Source organism: Passer montanus, unplaced genomic scaffold, assembly GCF_014805655.1.
Source record: "Passer montanus isolate IOZ18808 unplaced genomic scaffold, ASM1480565v1 scaffold66, whole genome shotgun sequence".
NCBI classification, from domain to species: domain Eukaryota; kingdom Metazoa; phylum Chordata; class Aves; order Passeriformes; family Passeridae; genus Passer; species Passer montanus.
In genome coordinates, this window is record NW_024371704.1 from 1,354,711 (window position 1) to 1,370,867 (window position 16,157).

The 16,157-nt window shown below is 42.9% G+C and overlaps 1 protein-coding gene across 6 annotated transcripts in view; it reads left to right on the forward strand.

Annotated features, from left to right (window-relative positions):
* The window catches only part of IKZF2 (IKAROS family zinc finger 2), a 119,258-nt gene that overhangs the window by 71,661 nt on the left and 31,440 nt on the right, over nt 1-16,157 (forward strand). For all 6 annotated transcript variants that reach the window (XM_039728698.1, XM_039728696.1, XM_039728699.1 and 3 more), the window contains one exon: nt 564-731. In XM_039728698.1, the coding sequence (XP_039584632.1) occupies nt 564-731 (168 nt within the window). The remainder of the gene's footprint in view (nt 1-563; nt 732-16,157) is intronic.

Genomic DNA, 16,157 nt, shown 5'->3' on the forward strand with positions numbered 1-16,157 from the left:
ATTTTTCTCAACTTTCAGTACTGCCCAGAGCTTGCAACCCTGATCCTCACTCGCATCCATGCCCTCCATGTCACTCTAGCAATGCAAAGCAGCCTTTTGAAAGGGCTTTCAGTTAAAGTATAGCACAAGCAAAAGGTTTGGTTTGAACCAAAGACCTTAACACCTTTGCTAAAGTCCAGTTGTTATGATCAGCTCTGAATACTCATATGGATTGGACCTACTCTAAATATAAGTGCAAAACCATAGAAGTAAATACTGCAAAACCACAGCTATGGATCTAAATTTTCAGCAGAGCTCATCTTTTATGAAGGATAGAAGCTCTGAGGTGAAGAACTTTCAAGAAAACCAGGAAGCATTGATCACCTCAAGGAAAGAGCCTCAAATCACTATTGGAGGCTTTGCCCATTGTGCAAAAGAAACGGCCTCTGACTTTAGAAGTGCCGTGTGATGGTGGTGGTGGGGACTGTACCCATGTGCAATGGCACTGGTACAGAGTGGGAAAGTGGCCTCTGTGCATCCTCCGATGTGTGTTGACAGCTCTCTCCCTTCCCCTTCCCTTCCAGGTGAACGCCCCTTCCACTGTAACCAATGTGGAGCTTCTTTTACCCAGAAGGGGAACCTGCTGAGGCACATCAAGTTGCACTCTGGGGAGAAACCGTTCAAATGTCCCTTCTGTAGCTACGCCTGCCGGCGGAGGGACGCCCTCACAGGACACCTCAGGACACACTCTGGTGAGCCCACCTTGGCTTCTCCTCACACCTCTTCCTTCCTTTATCACTACCGTCCCAGTGCAGCAGGTAGTGCAAATCAAGTGTAGCTCTGGGTCTGTGCCGTCCTCTTCAGAGAGTGCAGCTCTCAGCTTTGGGAAAGCCTTGATGTGAATCAGAAAAGTTGTGGTTCAGCCACACCTCTCCTTTTGTGTAACTGAGCTCCTCTGCTGATGCTATCGCATTTCCCTCTCAGTGTCTCCTTGGGTGTATCCCGGCTTTGCTGGCAGATTGTTTTGACATTCTGGGCCCCAAAGTGGCTGTGAAATTCCAGAGATCACAAAGAATAACTGTGGGCCCTTGGAAGCCGGCTTTGCAGTTCATACCCATTTCTTCATCTAATAAATGCCATATGCTGGTTGAGTTCAAACTTGTTCATCTTTCAAAGCCCTCTAAATTGCATTTTTGATTCAGTTAGATCTTGCTGTAAAGTCCTAGCTCATGGCAGCCACTCACCCTAGAGCTGAAGGTGGTCAAGAGAGACTAGGTTTCTCTTTCCTTGTTAAATCATAGGATTATGTCTGTATCAAGTCTACATGATAGACTTTCTTGATAAGTTGTTGAGGAATACCTGTCTCATAGCTGTGTGCTGGTACTGTTGGAGCTCCAGCAGTTGAGATCAGCTGTGGTTTTTGTCCCTGTCCCTGCACCAGGAAGCTGCATTCTGCCCACTCACTCATCTGTGCAGGACTCTTGAGTAAGATCTTAACTTGCTGTGTTTGTATCTCCTGAATGTTCAGCTTGTGTGTTTGGGCCATTTATAAGAGGCTGTATGTTTAATTGTTGAATGAGCAGAGATAACTGGGCTGGTTGCAAGTGGCAGCATAACAAATAAACTTCTTTGAGGTGTTAGCAAATGTGTGACCACTGAAATACAGTGGTGGAGGTGCAACTGCAGGCAGAAATCCTGCATGGGTTTCCTGACCCTTTATAAGTATTTCTTCTCCAGAGTCAGTCTCACTTCAGAAGGTGTTTCTGTTTTAGGAGCATTGAGTTGGTTTTGGGATACAGAGTTGCTTTGGCATTTCCAAGAATAGGAAAGGGTAAGCTAGTAAGCTTCTTCAAGCAGATTTGGGAGCATGCAGGACGCTGTATTGATGGAAAACGCTGAAAGAAAGCTTTGAACTTCCAAGGGAGTACAAGAGTTGGGACTAGGCTGTGAGAGGATTGCTTGAGCTGGATTTGATCTGAAAGTCAGTAGGGAAAATGTCTCTGGAACTGTGAGCTGCAATTTTCACACATCTAACAATAACTGTAGTTTCAACTGGAAATTTAAAAAGAAAATCGAACACAATGCAAATGTTCGCAATTAAAACAAAGAGTTGTGACAAAAAAATTTCCCATATTACCAAACACAAACATTGCAGTTGAAGACCTTCTCACAATATGAATATAGATTTTGTTACCTAGATACTGCCATTGGCAGAGATTGTTCTTCCTGTGTGAAGAACACGTGGCTGATGGTTCTGTGTTTTGCGTGAGGATGGAATGTAGAGGTGTGGGATTTTCAGAAGGCACCTAAGCTGCTTAGCACCAGTTCCCCTGGAGCTCCTTCCCTAACTGACTTAGCCATGCTCAGCTCTGCTCAGTTTGTAACTTTCAGTGGAGAAAGTGTCACCCCTCTAAGCATTCAGATACAGCAGCTTTCAGCAGAGGGCCAGCAGAAAGAGACAAATACTCTCACAATACTCTTCAAGACAGTTCTTAGAGTTCTTAGCATTCACAGGTGAAGAGTTTTAATTATTACCCTAAAACCTGATATCCCCCTGCACAAAGGCAGAATGCCACTCTGGCCATGGCCATGGGAGTTAAGGTGTCTGTCCCTGCCATATGGGCAGGCTGGGTTGGCTTATGCACACCTGGATCGTGGAGAAGATGGGTAGATGTCCCCAAGGGACTCTAAACAGTTTGATGTCAGTGTGCTGCACAAGCATTCTGTGCTTTCATGAAGGACACATCAAAGTCTGTATTAGGCCTGGAAGGTGGAGCAGATCCAGCAACTGTAGGGAAGGTCTTTTCCAACCCAAACCATTCCATGATTCTGTCAGTGTTTGCATCCTCTGCTATTTCTGGCCAGAAAAGAGGATATTGGATAAAATATAGAAAGAAGAGGTTGAAAAATGTTTTGAAATAGGAGACTTCAAGCCAGTTTCAATCTGGTACATTTAGTGTCTAAATTGAGGTGAGTCCAAATATATTTTTGTAAGAGGAAATCTCTTTAGATCGGATCCTCAGCTGATGGAGATTGGAATTACATCCTCTAAGTAAGGAAAGTACTCCTGTTTTGCACCAGCTGAGAATCTGGTGCACAGTTTCATGAATGCAACACCAAATCCCCTTTTTTTGAATGTATGTATGTATATTCTTTTCCTACTTAAATAAGAGTTCTGTTAATAAAAAAATAAAATACTCAAGCAAAACCCCTTAATCTTTTCTCCTTCCCAAGAAGCTTTAAGCTACTATGGAAGGCAAATCATACAATAAAGGAATTGAAGAATTCTGTCTTATCTCTTTCCTTTTCCTCAGTTAGTTTGACTTGTGGATTTCAGAGCACTTTGCTTGTGTCACCACTTAGTCAGTGACAGATTCTCACTGCTGGTTTTTAGTCAGTTCTTCCTGTGCTTAGTGAAGTTTTTGTACAGTACAACAGGAAAGGTAAAAAAATAAGGAAATGTAGATGCAAACAGAAACTAGCAGAAGCATCTCTGAGATATCTGAAGTAGCTGATACTTACTAGTAATTTAAAAATAATTACTTCTTTTTCTTTGGATTGATGTTTGTTCTTACTTTTTAATATTATTTCCTGTTAGTTTGAAAATGTTTCTAAGCATCACAATTTGCATTTTGTCTCCTGTTCTTGTGCACAATCATATCTTACTGTGTAAGTGTTCCCAGGCTGAGTGGTTAACAAAATAATCTCATCTGTAATGCTGCTACTGCTGTTTAGCCCTAAATAATTAAGGACTTATCACTTGCAGTGATTTACTCCTGCAGTTATTTACCTTTTACGGACATAGAGAGTTCTGATGAACTTTATGTCTGTATTTTCCTCCCACATGCAGCTGCTTTGGTTTCAGGAATATAATGATGCCTTCAGGACATCAGTAAGATAATGCCTGGGGAAAGATTCATGCACAGAATTACACTAAGAGTGGGCATGTACCTCAAGGTACTTACAGGACTTTCAGGTGATGTTTTCAGAATTAACTCCATAGTTCCACAACCCACATAATATAAGAGGGGTACCAGAGAGGGCTTCCAGGATGGGAATGTGAGGCTGTGGAGTGCTAGAGCAGAAGTTGGTAGCCCCTTCCTGCAGGATGCACTGGACAAATCAGCAGGGATTGGCTTCACCTTGCCTGGGTTTTGCTGTTTTAAGGGGAAAAAACATCCAGGCAAAGCCAATCTACTGATGGCATTCACAGAGTACCTTCTATCTCACCCTGAGACATGCCTGTTGTCTCCATCCCCTCTGGAATTGCACAACAAGACAGTGGCAAAGACAAACTGTATGAGGAAAAATTCTGCTGCAGGCGGTTAATGAGCAAACCCCAGAAGTTTTAAGGAAGGCAGCTGAATCTGACAGGTCAATCTGATGGTTAAAGCCATCCAGATGTTGGCCTCCATACTTTGAAAGGTATAACAGCCTTATGCTGTTTTACCCCAAAAATCCAGGCATCCTCAGATGGGCACATAAACTTAGCAGTTAGGTTTTGGCGTGGATTTCTCTTGTGTCTAAAATGGAGCTGAGTCAGCCCTCCCCTCATAATGCTATTGTAAACATGAATGCCCTGACAGTGCTTGAAAAAGTCAAGGCAAGGCTGCAGTGATGAGCCATGTGGAAGAGCCAGTAGCAAACACAGGCACCTCAGTTTTCAGAGCAGGACTTGGGCACTAAGTGATAAATGAGGGATGGGATCGCTTGCTGAGGAGAAAACAAAACTCAGAATAGGTTTTGAGTAAGTGAGCATCACCCATCCATTGCACTAAGGATGGTCCTGTGTGCCAATTGTTTAGTGCTTAAAAGACTGTCTCATCTTGCTTGTCCACACAAACTGTCCACATGGACATTAATTCTGGAATTTCCTGATTTTTCATTTTACTAGGTGGCTTCAGTCACGTTCATTGCTGTGGGAGTGTGTAAGTGTTATTCATATATGAAAGCGGTTTTACTGTCTGTTTCTTCCTAAAAAATGGGTAGTCAGATTATTATTTTTTCACAGAAGATTGTCCTCACAATACATTTTGAAATTGGCTTTGAAGGTACTGCTTTCCTGCTTAGAAAGTGTCCTCTCCAAACAATTTTTTTGCTTTTAAGAAATATTTTTTCTTCCCACTCTTCGTCCTGCATTGCTGCTGCATGTTGTTTGTTTCTGCCCAGCTCTCCAATAGCACTGCACTAATGGTACCCCTTTATTTGCAAAAGAAAAGCAGAAAGCCTTTGTTTTAAAAAGAAAGGCTTAGGCAAAAACTCCCAAAAGCACAATCTTAGCAAACCATGTACAGTGTGCAAGATGAAAGGCATGTATAATTAAAAAGGAAAATGCCCTGTTCATGAAGACTCTTTCCATATTTGTTGCTTAGGTTTCTCATGTCATCTTGTCCACAAGGGCTTCCCTTTCAGCCCTGCCTGGGTGGCAGTGAGCCATCCCAGGTGTGCCCACACCCCTGGAGCTGGATGGCAGACCTGAGGAGGGCAGTCTGTGTGTGCAGCTGTGCTCAGAGGTAGAATGAACCTGTTCCCCAATCCTGATGACATGCCTGCCTCAATACATGTTTGGGAGAGTCCCACTTCTGAGCAGCTCATTTTGGCTGAAAAATTGGATGAACAAGTGCTGGAATACACAGTGCTGTCCATGAGTTCCCAGCTGTGAAAAGCCAGTGAGAATTACTAAAACAGTGGCAAGGATGGTTATTAAGAATAATGAAGTCAATGTTTTAAACCGGTCTTTTTCATCTTGAGGGAACTTTTGCCACTATTAACATCTCCACTCTTAACAGGCCCAGTATCTTCTCTGTAACCGTGTTTTTGAGGATGGGAATGTCATAATTAGATGAATCTTATGATCTGAAGTTCTCATTACACTCTGAAATGGACTGACTCAAACACTTTATGAATGGGAAAAAAAAATTCAAAGCAGACACATAGGATACAGTCTGAAAAATCAAATGTGTATGTGAAGAATCAAGGGGATATTCTGCATCCAAATGCCATTTCTCCAAATAGGTTAGCAAACAGCATCTTCCCTCAGCTGTGATGAGCTGGTGGGTATTTATGCTGTTGATCTGATATTAGAGCTCTATTTAATCAGGCAGAGCTGCTCTTCCTCTCCGGTTTTCTTATGCTGTTTCAGTTAAACTCAGTGGAATTACCCTCGTCACAAAATCATTTTGGGTTTTCCTTATCAGGCTGCGGGTTCCAAACCACTGTGAGCACGTGCACAATCCTGCAGCAGCTCTGCTTCTCATTACTGCTTCCAGCACCTAGAGGCCTTCACTCCATGTTGGAGAGAGCCTAAAAGCTCTGATATTCTGCTTTCCATTTATTTGTGTGTGAGTTTTTAGAGGTAAGCTTAAAATATATACAGGGTAGGAGTTTGCTATGCTTTATGCCCTGAGGATCCTTGTTTAAAATTCAATCCTCTGTGGAGCACTCTTGTATCCCATGCTCTGCAAGAGCCCCACCTGGACCTGATCCTTGGAGTGGAGGGGTCTTCTTCACCTCCAGAGCAACTACTGTGATGAATACTGGTATTGGCTATATGGACAGATTATCTTTTATGCTCAGGATTATCTCAGTATAGAAGCTTGGTCTTTTCTACAGAGTATAATTACCACTGAGAAATCAAAGAAATCTTTGATTTAAAAATGCTGTAGGATCTTGATCATTCCAGGAGAAGTACATTTGGTCTTCATTTTCAGGGCAACTTGTGAAAATGTATGGTTCCACCCAAAGCAAGGAGTGTTCACTTTTATGTTTTGGTCTTGAAATTCCATAAAGATTACCTCTTATCTGCTGTATTTTAGGAATCAGTCTTTAACTGTTCAGTGCAGGAAATCTGCTTTTGACAGATGAAACAGAGAAACAGGAGGAGTGGTCCTGGCAAACTAAGGTACATGGAGATATGTACCAACCTCATGAATCCCTCTCTCTCTTAGGACTAGGTATCAACTTTTCTTTTCCCCCACTCCTGTCTAGAGTGTGTGATTGAGACAGCAGGAGCAGATGTCCTGCAGCTTCCTGTGTCTTGTGGTGTCCCAATGCAAGCAGAGGAGGTGGTGGCACTTCTAGAGTCTGGGCACTCCCTGTAAATTGGCTGCATAGAGACTTCCCCCTCTCCTAGAGATCACAGGCACCAACACCACGGGAGCACCTGGTGTTTGTAAGATAGATCTCTCCTGTTGCCTCTGCCAGTGAACCATGGCTTTGCCAGGTCTGCCAGCAAGTCCTCTGCAGTGCTTGGAGGTAACAATGCTCTTGTTCAGGCAGGAGCATCACAGTGTGAGATTCACATGGGGTTATCTCTGATTGTGACTGGTTCATTCCTGATTAAATACCCACGCAAGGATGGAAGCTTGTGTTTGGGATGGAACTGCTGACATCAGTTTTCTGCATGTCTCCTGTCTCCCCTCCATGTTAGCAAGTCACATCCTGGCATCTTTACCCAAATTCTGTCCCTCTCTGTGTTGCCTCAGGCCACATGGAATGGAACAAAGCACCTGGTCCTGCCCTTCTGGGCTACAATTTGGAGTGCACACAGGCCCCTCTGCTGCTGGCTGCTGCCAATTCCTAGGCCAGCCTTCCTGTTCTGGCACAGCAAACAAGACAGTGCTTTCTTTTTCCTCTGGGCTTTTATTCTGCCACAGTGCTATATGTGGGATTTCACTGGCATCAAAAAAGCATGAATGTGGTAAGACTTCTGCATATAGAGCAGCAGTGCTTCTAAACACCATGCCTAACCTGTTTTTTAAACATCCAGAGACTGTTTCTGTTGCCTCCCTAGGGAGACAATTCCACTTCCCATCTGCTTTTTATAGCTGTGACTCTCATCCTGATATTTAACCTTAACTATTCTTACTTTTGGTGTAGATTATTGCTCTTTCGAACACTATCTTTTGCGACTGTGAGTAATTCCTGTGTTCAGTTTACACTATGATAGGCTGTAGTTGTATATCTAGCATTGATTCTGTTCTAGTCTGTCTTTATCTTCCAATCCTCTAGTCTCTTTTTTATTACTAATTTTTGAATGGTTTTGCTACCTTTATTCACTAGTTTATGAGGGAACTAAATTACGAAGTCATTCGATGCTTTGAAAACAGGGGCCAGTACAGATGCAGACCCCTTAACCTTATCTCTGCCCCAGTTGCTTGCCAGTAAAATGGAAATAAAGAGCATTTCTCCACCTAGTTGAGATGGTGAGAGGGCAGCACGTGGGAATCATGGCAAGGCACAAACGTATTGCTGTGATGAAGGTCATGTAAGTACATTGTAGAGTACTCAGTGGTGCTGGTGCCCCAGCTGCACAGAGCTGCACACGATCTCCTTAGGTTTACTTAGCCTTTGTGCAGGAGTGAAACGAGATAATTACAAAGTGGAAGGAATAATAACTTTGTATTGTTACCATAACCACTGAGGTATTAGACCCCGATAGCAGCGTGATTATCTCAGACACAATAGTAAGGTGATTATTAATAATACTAAAGGACTTACTACTTAGCCTGCAATTTTTGCGTCATTTCTTTAAAAACCCCTATCTATTCCATCAGCCCCAAGCCTGTGTGAAGTTGGTGTGAGTTGCTGCCTCCTTGTTATCTGTTTTTCAGTGATGAGAAAATGAAACAGGAAAACCCCCATGAGACCCAATTTGCAAATTCAGGGACCTAAGCACCAAGGTAGCTCTGTGTGCATCATTTGTCTTTCTGCACCAGAACTGCTGTGGACAGGCTGGCAGGTGAGACTCTAGTAGCTCAGGTATTTAAAGATCTGTAGTCTTTTGCTCCTTTCAGTTCCAGCTAGAAACAGTTCCCTTGTTTTCCTTGTCACCAGGGATTGTTTTAGAAATGCGGTATTTTTATGCTCAAGTTAGCACATGTAGATACAAACCCTGGATTTAAGGTGCAGGTGTTGCATCTGCAGGGATTTGGGTGTCTCATTGTGTTAGGATAAGCTGGAGGGACATGATGCAGCACACCAGGAGCCCTCCTGCTCCTGAGCCAGCCACTGAGGTATCTGCAGTGGCTTTTGAAGACAGACATTCAAGAGGTGACAGAGAACTTTTTCATGCAGTTGAGATATGAACATAGTTTAGATGTGACTAAGCCACATTTCAGCAAAGCCAAGACCGCTTCTGAGCAGCAAATATCACAGCAGCTCTAAGGAGCAAACAAGTGTTGGGTTCTTTTTTTCCCCCCTGAGAAAATTATTTTCTAGGGCAAAAAGCTTCTGCATATTGTCTCTGGGGAAAGGAGACCCAGCATTTGGAGCTGGCCCTTGTCAGTTCTTGAAGGAGTTTGTGAAACCTTTCAGCTTGGGAATGTTTGAGCTTGGAACCCATCAGTGGTGTGAGACCTTCTTTCATTGATATCTCAGAGCTGTGCTACAGGGCAGTGTGACAGGGAGAACCACCCCTGACATCTTTGACAGCATATGTTTTAAGGTGTAAAGAGGTATTTTTGCCATCTGGAAAGGAAGCCAAGAGAAACTAAAGGGGCACAAAAATAACCCATAACCCACGCCACAGCAGAATTGTGGAAAGCTGCTACTGATATATTCTCCTGAGCTCTCAGCAGCCTGTAATTATGAATTGGCTTAGAGCTAAGATATTGATGGATATCACTCAAGAAGGAAAATGAGAATGTCTAGATTTTTTTACAGTGAACCTGTACTGAACTCTGTGTGACTCTCCTCCTATTTATAACCCTGTGTGAAGTTCAAGGAAACTTGTCCTGGAGGTTTCCCATGAGAGGGAACTGTGTTTTTACCTGACTAAAGCTCTCTGGATATTTTCCCATTTTTTATTTGATCTAAGTGTGAACTTTCTCCACCCTCTGCCCCTCCTTCCCTTCTGGAGTGGTTAGAGAGGTTGATTGCAGCCAGGATTACACAAGAGATGCCAGTTGCACACATGTTTTGCATAACTGTGCTGTGTTGATTTCAGACAGGGTGCCCCAAGTTCCCTCCCTGCCTTGCAACAGCGAGTCAAGATCTCTATCTTCATTCCTGAAGCTGGAGAAATGCTGGTGAGGCCCTGACTATTGAACCTTTGACAAAGAGCACCTGGATGGGACAGAGCTATCCCTGTGGAAGAGCCTCTACTTAGAATTTGTTTGGGCTCTTTGTATCAAAGGTGCAAGAGGTACTGCCAGTGGGAAAGGCTGCAGGGATCTGTGCCAGCTGCTCTGTGTTAAGGGAATGTGCTCCCCGAGCACGTGTTCTTTCCTTCTATTCCAGCAAGAGGCATAAACGTTCTCATGTGCTCTGAGACAGCCAAGGACCTCCCCTGGGGAGAATCCTGACTGGAAAATTAAGACAGGCTCATCCCAGTGCTCATTTTGGGACTAGTTCAATGTGGCTTTTATCTTTAGAAGCAGTGAGGTCTGCTTGATTTCAATGAGAATTAGGGGCTTTGACAGCCTAAGCCCTAGCCTGTGTTCCAGTTCCTTTTGCTGGGAAATAGGTGGATACTTTCTTCCTCCTGCCTCATTTATTTGGATACAAGTCAAGACCAAACTGGATGGGGCTTTGAGCAACCTGGTCTAGTGAAAGGTGTCCCTGCCCATGGCAGGGGGGGTGGAATGGAATGATTTTCCCTCCCAAATCATTCTGTGACAACAGCACAAGGTCCCCCCCAGCCAAACACAGCTGGGGCTGTTCCTAACAGGTGTTGCCTCGTGGGACAGAGCTGTCCTCACAGGTAGCCAGAGCCCAGATGATTTAAGGGCTTCAAGGTCTTTCTAAAAAATAAATCACATGCAAAAATTCCACTGCGGAGAATCTGATGTTGAGATTTTTATATAGCAAAGTGACATGGGCCATAGACTCTCTCTCACTTGGATACCCTTCATGTGCCTGCTTTTTGCTTGTTTCCTTGGAGACAGTGTCTTGTCTGAGAGCAGTTAGCCTTGGCTAGGAAAGGCCTGACATTTCTGGTTTGTGGGATAAAGCTGTGCTGATGAATTTTCCAGCAACCACAGAGGCAGGATTTGGTACAGACATAAGCAGTTCTGAGCAGGGTTATCATGTGGGCATCTCTAATATCTCTCTGGGGACACCCCTGAAGTCCCTGGTGTGAGAGCAGGGTTCAAAGATCCTCGAGGAGAGCCCAGCGATCCCTGTCCCTCAGGTATCAGAAATGTTTGACAAATTTCTCCCTTCCCTTTCCTTCTTCCAAAGAGCTGAGTCAGCTGGACTGGCATGTCTGGAACTCTGTGGCACCGGAGCAGGCAGTCTGCCAGCAGCATTACACACTGCATCCAAGGGAACACGTCACTCCTCTCTCTCTCTTTTTTTTTTTTCCCTTTGCAATCCCCACCCTCTCCCTTTTATTTTTCCTTGTTGATCCGTGTAGGTGAGTCAGAGAAACCTGCTCATCCACAGCCTGTTCCTTCTTGCCAAATCCTGGAGCAGCACTCCCAGTTCTTGTTGGGTGTCAGGAATAGGTTATGAAAACAAAAACTGATGCAGTCAGTGTACTGGGTATGGAGTCTGTAGGATAAATGCACACAGAATGGATTCCTGACAGAGTGATACCTTTTGTAGGAGACACCTTATTCTGTGATTAAAATATTAGTTTTATTCATATAAAACACCGGGATGGAGCAGGGAGATTATTTAAGGCATAAATTGGAGAACATTTGGGGAGAAAATCCATCTTAATTCTGAATTTAATTTTGAAGCAACAGAAGAATGAAAAATTTCAAGTAGGAAAACAGGTAGCTCACAGAAGTGGTTTTGACTGATGTTTTGGTATCAATTTAGTTCTATTAATCTCAAGAAATTCCATGGATATTGCCACATTTCCTCAGGGTGTGCACTATTGATGAGTTTCTGACCCCAGGAATTAAAACATTATGAATCTGGGTTCCTATATCAGATACTTACAAATAAAAGCGCAAGGTGATAAACTGGCCTTTTTATTTACCTTACAATATTTATTTCATGAGTGGGAAGGGAGTGAGTGAGCAAACATGCAAGGTAACTTTTCCTCTTTGGCCAGCTGGCTCCAGGAAGTGGGTGTCTAACTTGGGGTGAACCTGCAGCTGTTGGTAATGCTGTAGGGCCAGCTGTGTCTCACTATCCATAGCTACATTTCCATCAGGCAGCATCAAACCTTGATTTTTGGCATCTTGTGTTGGAGTGAAGCTGTTCAGCTGCAAAGGATAGATCATTCACCAGGAAAAGTGCTTCGTTGGACTTTTATGTGCCATAGTAAAATGTCCATGTTAGCTATATTGTGAAAAATTTATCCATTATGTTCATGTGGTCTTCTACAAGCAGCAAGTTTGTTCCAAGGGCTAAAAATGAGCCAGCTCTGAGAGGCTGCAAGCACAGTTCTGGCTGAGACACACGAGATTTCTGCCTTGATCAGCATGAAGTGCTGGAGAGCAGGCCCTGGAACAGGATCACACCGTGGTGAAGAGAAGGGAAAGGCCATTTTGTGTCAGGTGATCAGGAGGGCTTTGTGTCAGGAGATACAGTCATTTCTCTGAGTTCCAGCCCAATAGAAGAGGAAAGTTTGCTGCCCAGCTGCCTTCTGCAGGGGAGGAACCTAGAGGGCCAACAAAAAGGGACTTGACACAAGGAAGACATCAGTGTCACAGGTGGGAATGGACCCAGATGTTCTAAATTCCATCTGCTGACTCAGTTACAAGACTTTCCACACATATTAAAAGAATAGATTTTTTTTCCTTCCAAATATTGAGGAACAAGAAAATTTACATCTTTTACTCTCGATTACTTTTCTTTTTCATCAGGGAATGTAGTTAAGTATATTCAGAGTTTCCTAAATTCCCTGTTTTTATAGAAAGCCACTTAAAAAGCTATTTTCTGTTGTCCAGCTTTTCTGTCTTTACTTTCAGCCTAAGCAGTTGCTTTTTCTTCCCTTCTTTTCTTTTTCTTCCTTTTGGTTTAATTTCACACCCATATTTAATTCCCTTACATTTTTTTCAACCTCCCTTTCAGTCACAATTAGTTTCTGAATCTATCAAGGACTTGTAGTGCAAAGCTAATTGTACCAAAAAGGAAACATCCTAAACCCCTAAATCTTTCCTTCCTTTCTCCTTTTCTACTCATTCTCTCTACTGAACAAACCAAAAAAATCCTGGGTATTAAGAAGTACTTTGAAATGGTTGGGTTTTATTTGTTGTATTGAAACAAACAATGAACAACCCTCCTCCCTCCAAAAAAAAAACAAAAACAAAAAACCAAAACCAAACAAACAACAGCAATGAACCTAGGAAAAATATAGAGACTAACAGGTATTGCAGAATTTTATTACTTAGAAAAGATTAATCTAGCTTCAATATCAGACCTAGATATTTGATGTGGAGGTTTGGGCTAGAACAGAAGCTGCCCAGTATCTCAGATTCCTCCTTTAAAAGATACCTTTACTGTTAATTTTGCTGTGCTAAGATCTGTTTTTACAAAATGCTCGTGATTTCTTCCTGCCAAATACTGTGGTTAATTTTGACTGTAGGGCAGTAAAGGCCACTGGTGTAGGTGAGAAAAGTGCCACCTTTATTTCAAGCTGCTGTGCATTGTTGGTGATAAACACACACGTTGTGAGGCAGAGAGCAGGAGCAGGGGATGGGAAGGCTGCACAGGTGGAAGGAGACAGTCAGCTTTCCTGCTGTTTGACCTCATTTGACACTGGTGCAAGACATGGCAAAACTGCATGCCTGAACAGCAGATCTTGATGAGGGTGACACGAAGGCGTGGGCCACACTGTTTCCTGGGCAGTTAGAAAAGTGTGAATAACAATTTTCATGTCCCAAAGGAGCCTATTAGTTTCACAGCCTGACCTGCTTTTGGAAACAAGATTTCCTTCAATGTTGGCCTTGATCAAAATAAGTGAAAACTCCCAACATCAGTGGTTAGGGAAAGAAGAGGAGCTGTCAGTATTACTCTTCCCAAGTTGCTGTTATCTTCATGACAGCTTGGTCTTAATTGTCTGTTTCCAAAATTTTGTTTCTGACAGTGACAAGAAAAGGGAATACTTACAGGAAGGGAGTGTGTTCTTCCTACCTGCTAATACAAGACATAAAACTGAAAGGTGCCAGGTGCTAAAAGATGCTTTTTCTCACGCAGGAGCATGTAGGTGGAACAGGGGAAATCATTGCCACGGGATGAGAAGAAATGAGTTAAAGGGCTTGCTCAGTGATTTTATGCAGGAGAAAAGTTACTTAGTGTTGTAGTGAAAGCTAAACATGGTGTCTCTCTATCTCCTGTTGTTTATATAATATAGGATACCTGGGAGCACTCTGGCACTGCCTGCTCCAAATAATTCCTAGATTCTGTTGGCTTTGTAATGCTCAGGGGCTTTTGCAGGATATGCAAAGGGGCTGCACTTGAAATAAATGCAAACTGCACACAGCTGATATCAATTGGCTTCCATAGAGAAGTCTGGCCCAACATCTACATTTGTTTTACCCAAAGAGGAAACAAAAAATCCCAAACAAAAGCTCTTGTGAAGGGAGTGTTTGTCCAGCAGCATTCCTGATCTGCACTGAGGTACCCACACCCTGCGCTGCCCCTGGGAGCTGTTCCTCCCACCTGCAGTGGAAGCTGGGCTTGCAATGGATGACGTGTGGATCTCCAGGCACCTCCTGACATTCCTGCTGAGCTGTGCCACTGACAGGGAGGGAGCACACAGGACAGGGCAGAGAGGAACAACAGGCCGAGCTAAACTTGTTTTCATTTCACCTGCTCGCTCTGTTGCTGGGGCAGGGTTAAAATGAAGAGAAGCCAACAAGCACATTTTGAAAGGCTTGCCTCCTGAACCAATTAACACTCCACTTATCAAGTCAACTTTATATAATGTTAAAGGTCTCAAGTGGAGTGGAAAGTCACAGAGTTAAGGTTTAACCTCTTTCTTCAGCCTGTTCCCACCCACATCCAGGTAGCATGGAGACGTTGCAGGTTGGACTTTCCAAAGTCAGCCCTTGTATTCCTTGGAAGGCTTCTACCCCTTTTAAAAGTTAATGATGATAAACCTGGCTGCTTGTAAGTCACTTTGATAAAACACCAGTTATTTTGTGGACTTCCTGGTTTGTGTTAGTTCATCTCAGCACCAGAGTGCAATCTAAGCAGAGTCCTTTTCTAGTATTATTTAAACATTTCAGAATCCATGTAGGATTCCTAGAAACCCTACCAGTGCTGGGGTTCTGGACCTTCTGGAACGTGTTGGTGTGGGACTTGGACAGTGCATTCAGGTCAGTGGCCTCACAGCATTAAGTGCAGAACATTTGCACTCGAACCTTTCAAATATATGTGGGGAGGGAAATCAGAATGCTTTGTTGGCATTAATGTAAACTCAAAATTGAGTGTCAGGTTCCTTTTGCCAGATGTGAATGAAGGAAACAGTTAAACCATGAGAAATACATGAGGAGAGCTTCTAAGTAGTGCAATATATGTTTCTTGAGACATATAATTGGTGTACATACCCATGAATTTAATCTCTTTCAAAAGTAAATGCAGCATTATTGTCCCTATCTGTGTTTTACTTCAATTGGTGCATAATTTGTTTGCATGTTTTCACATAGACAGGTAAATTTTCCTTTGTTTTTTGCACATACACAGATACAACATGCAAACCTGCAAAGTTAACAGGTGCTGCATCTTCTATGCTGCAAAGGAAAAAAAAATGGGGTGTAAGATTCTTGCTTTTTCTTGGTTTAAATGGGTGCTGCAAGATTGTGGCAGGAGCCATGTGAATATTTGGACAATTTGGAAGATTTCAGTAATTCTGTGACTGTGCCAATGAAATAGGAGTTTGTTTGTTTGTTTGTTTATTTGTTAAACTTCTGGCACAGAAAGGGCACCTATTTATTTATAACCCTGGTGGCAGATTGAAACATTGTTTTATCTGTAAAATTGTGCAGATTAGTTAATAAGTAAATACAATCTAATGAATCATATAACACAGCCACTAATAGCTGCAAAATAAATTGAAACATCTATTAAAGTAATAACAGAACCTCCTGAAGATACAGATAAGGACTCAACCCCTTAAATGCTGTACCTGAGCACTGATATTTACAGATTTACTGTACATTCTGGCTTTGTGGTTCCTATAGACAGGGTATGGATAGGAAAAGTTTCTCTTGACTAGTGAATGTACTTCTAGCCAGGCTGTAGCTTGGATGAAGTCCTCAGGGCTTATGTATGATCTG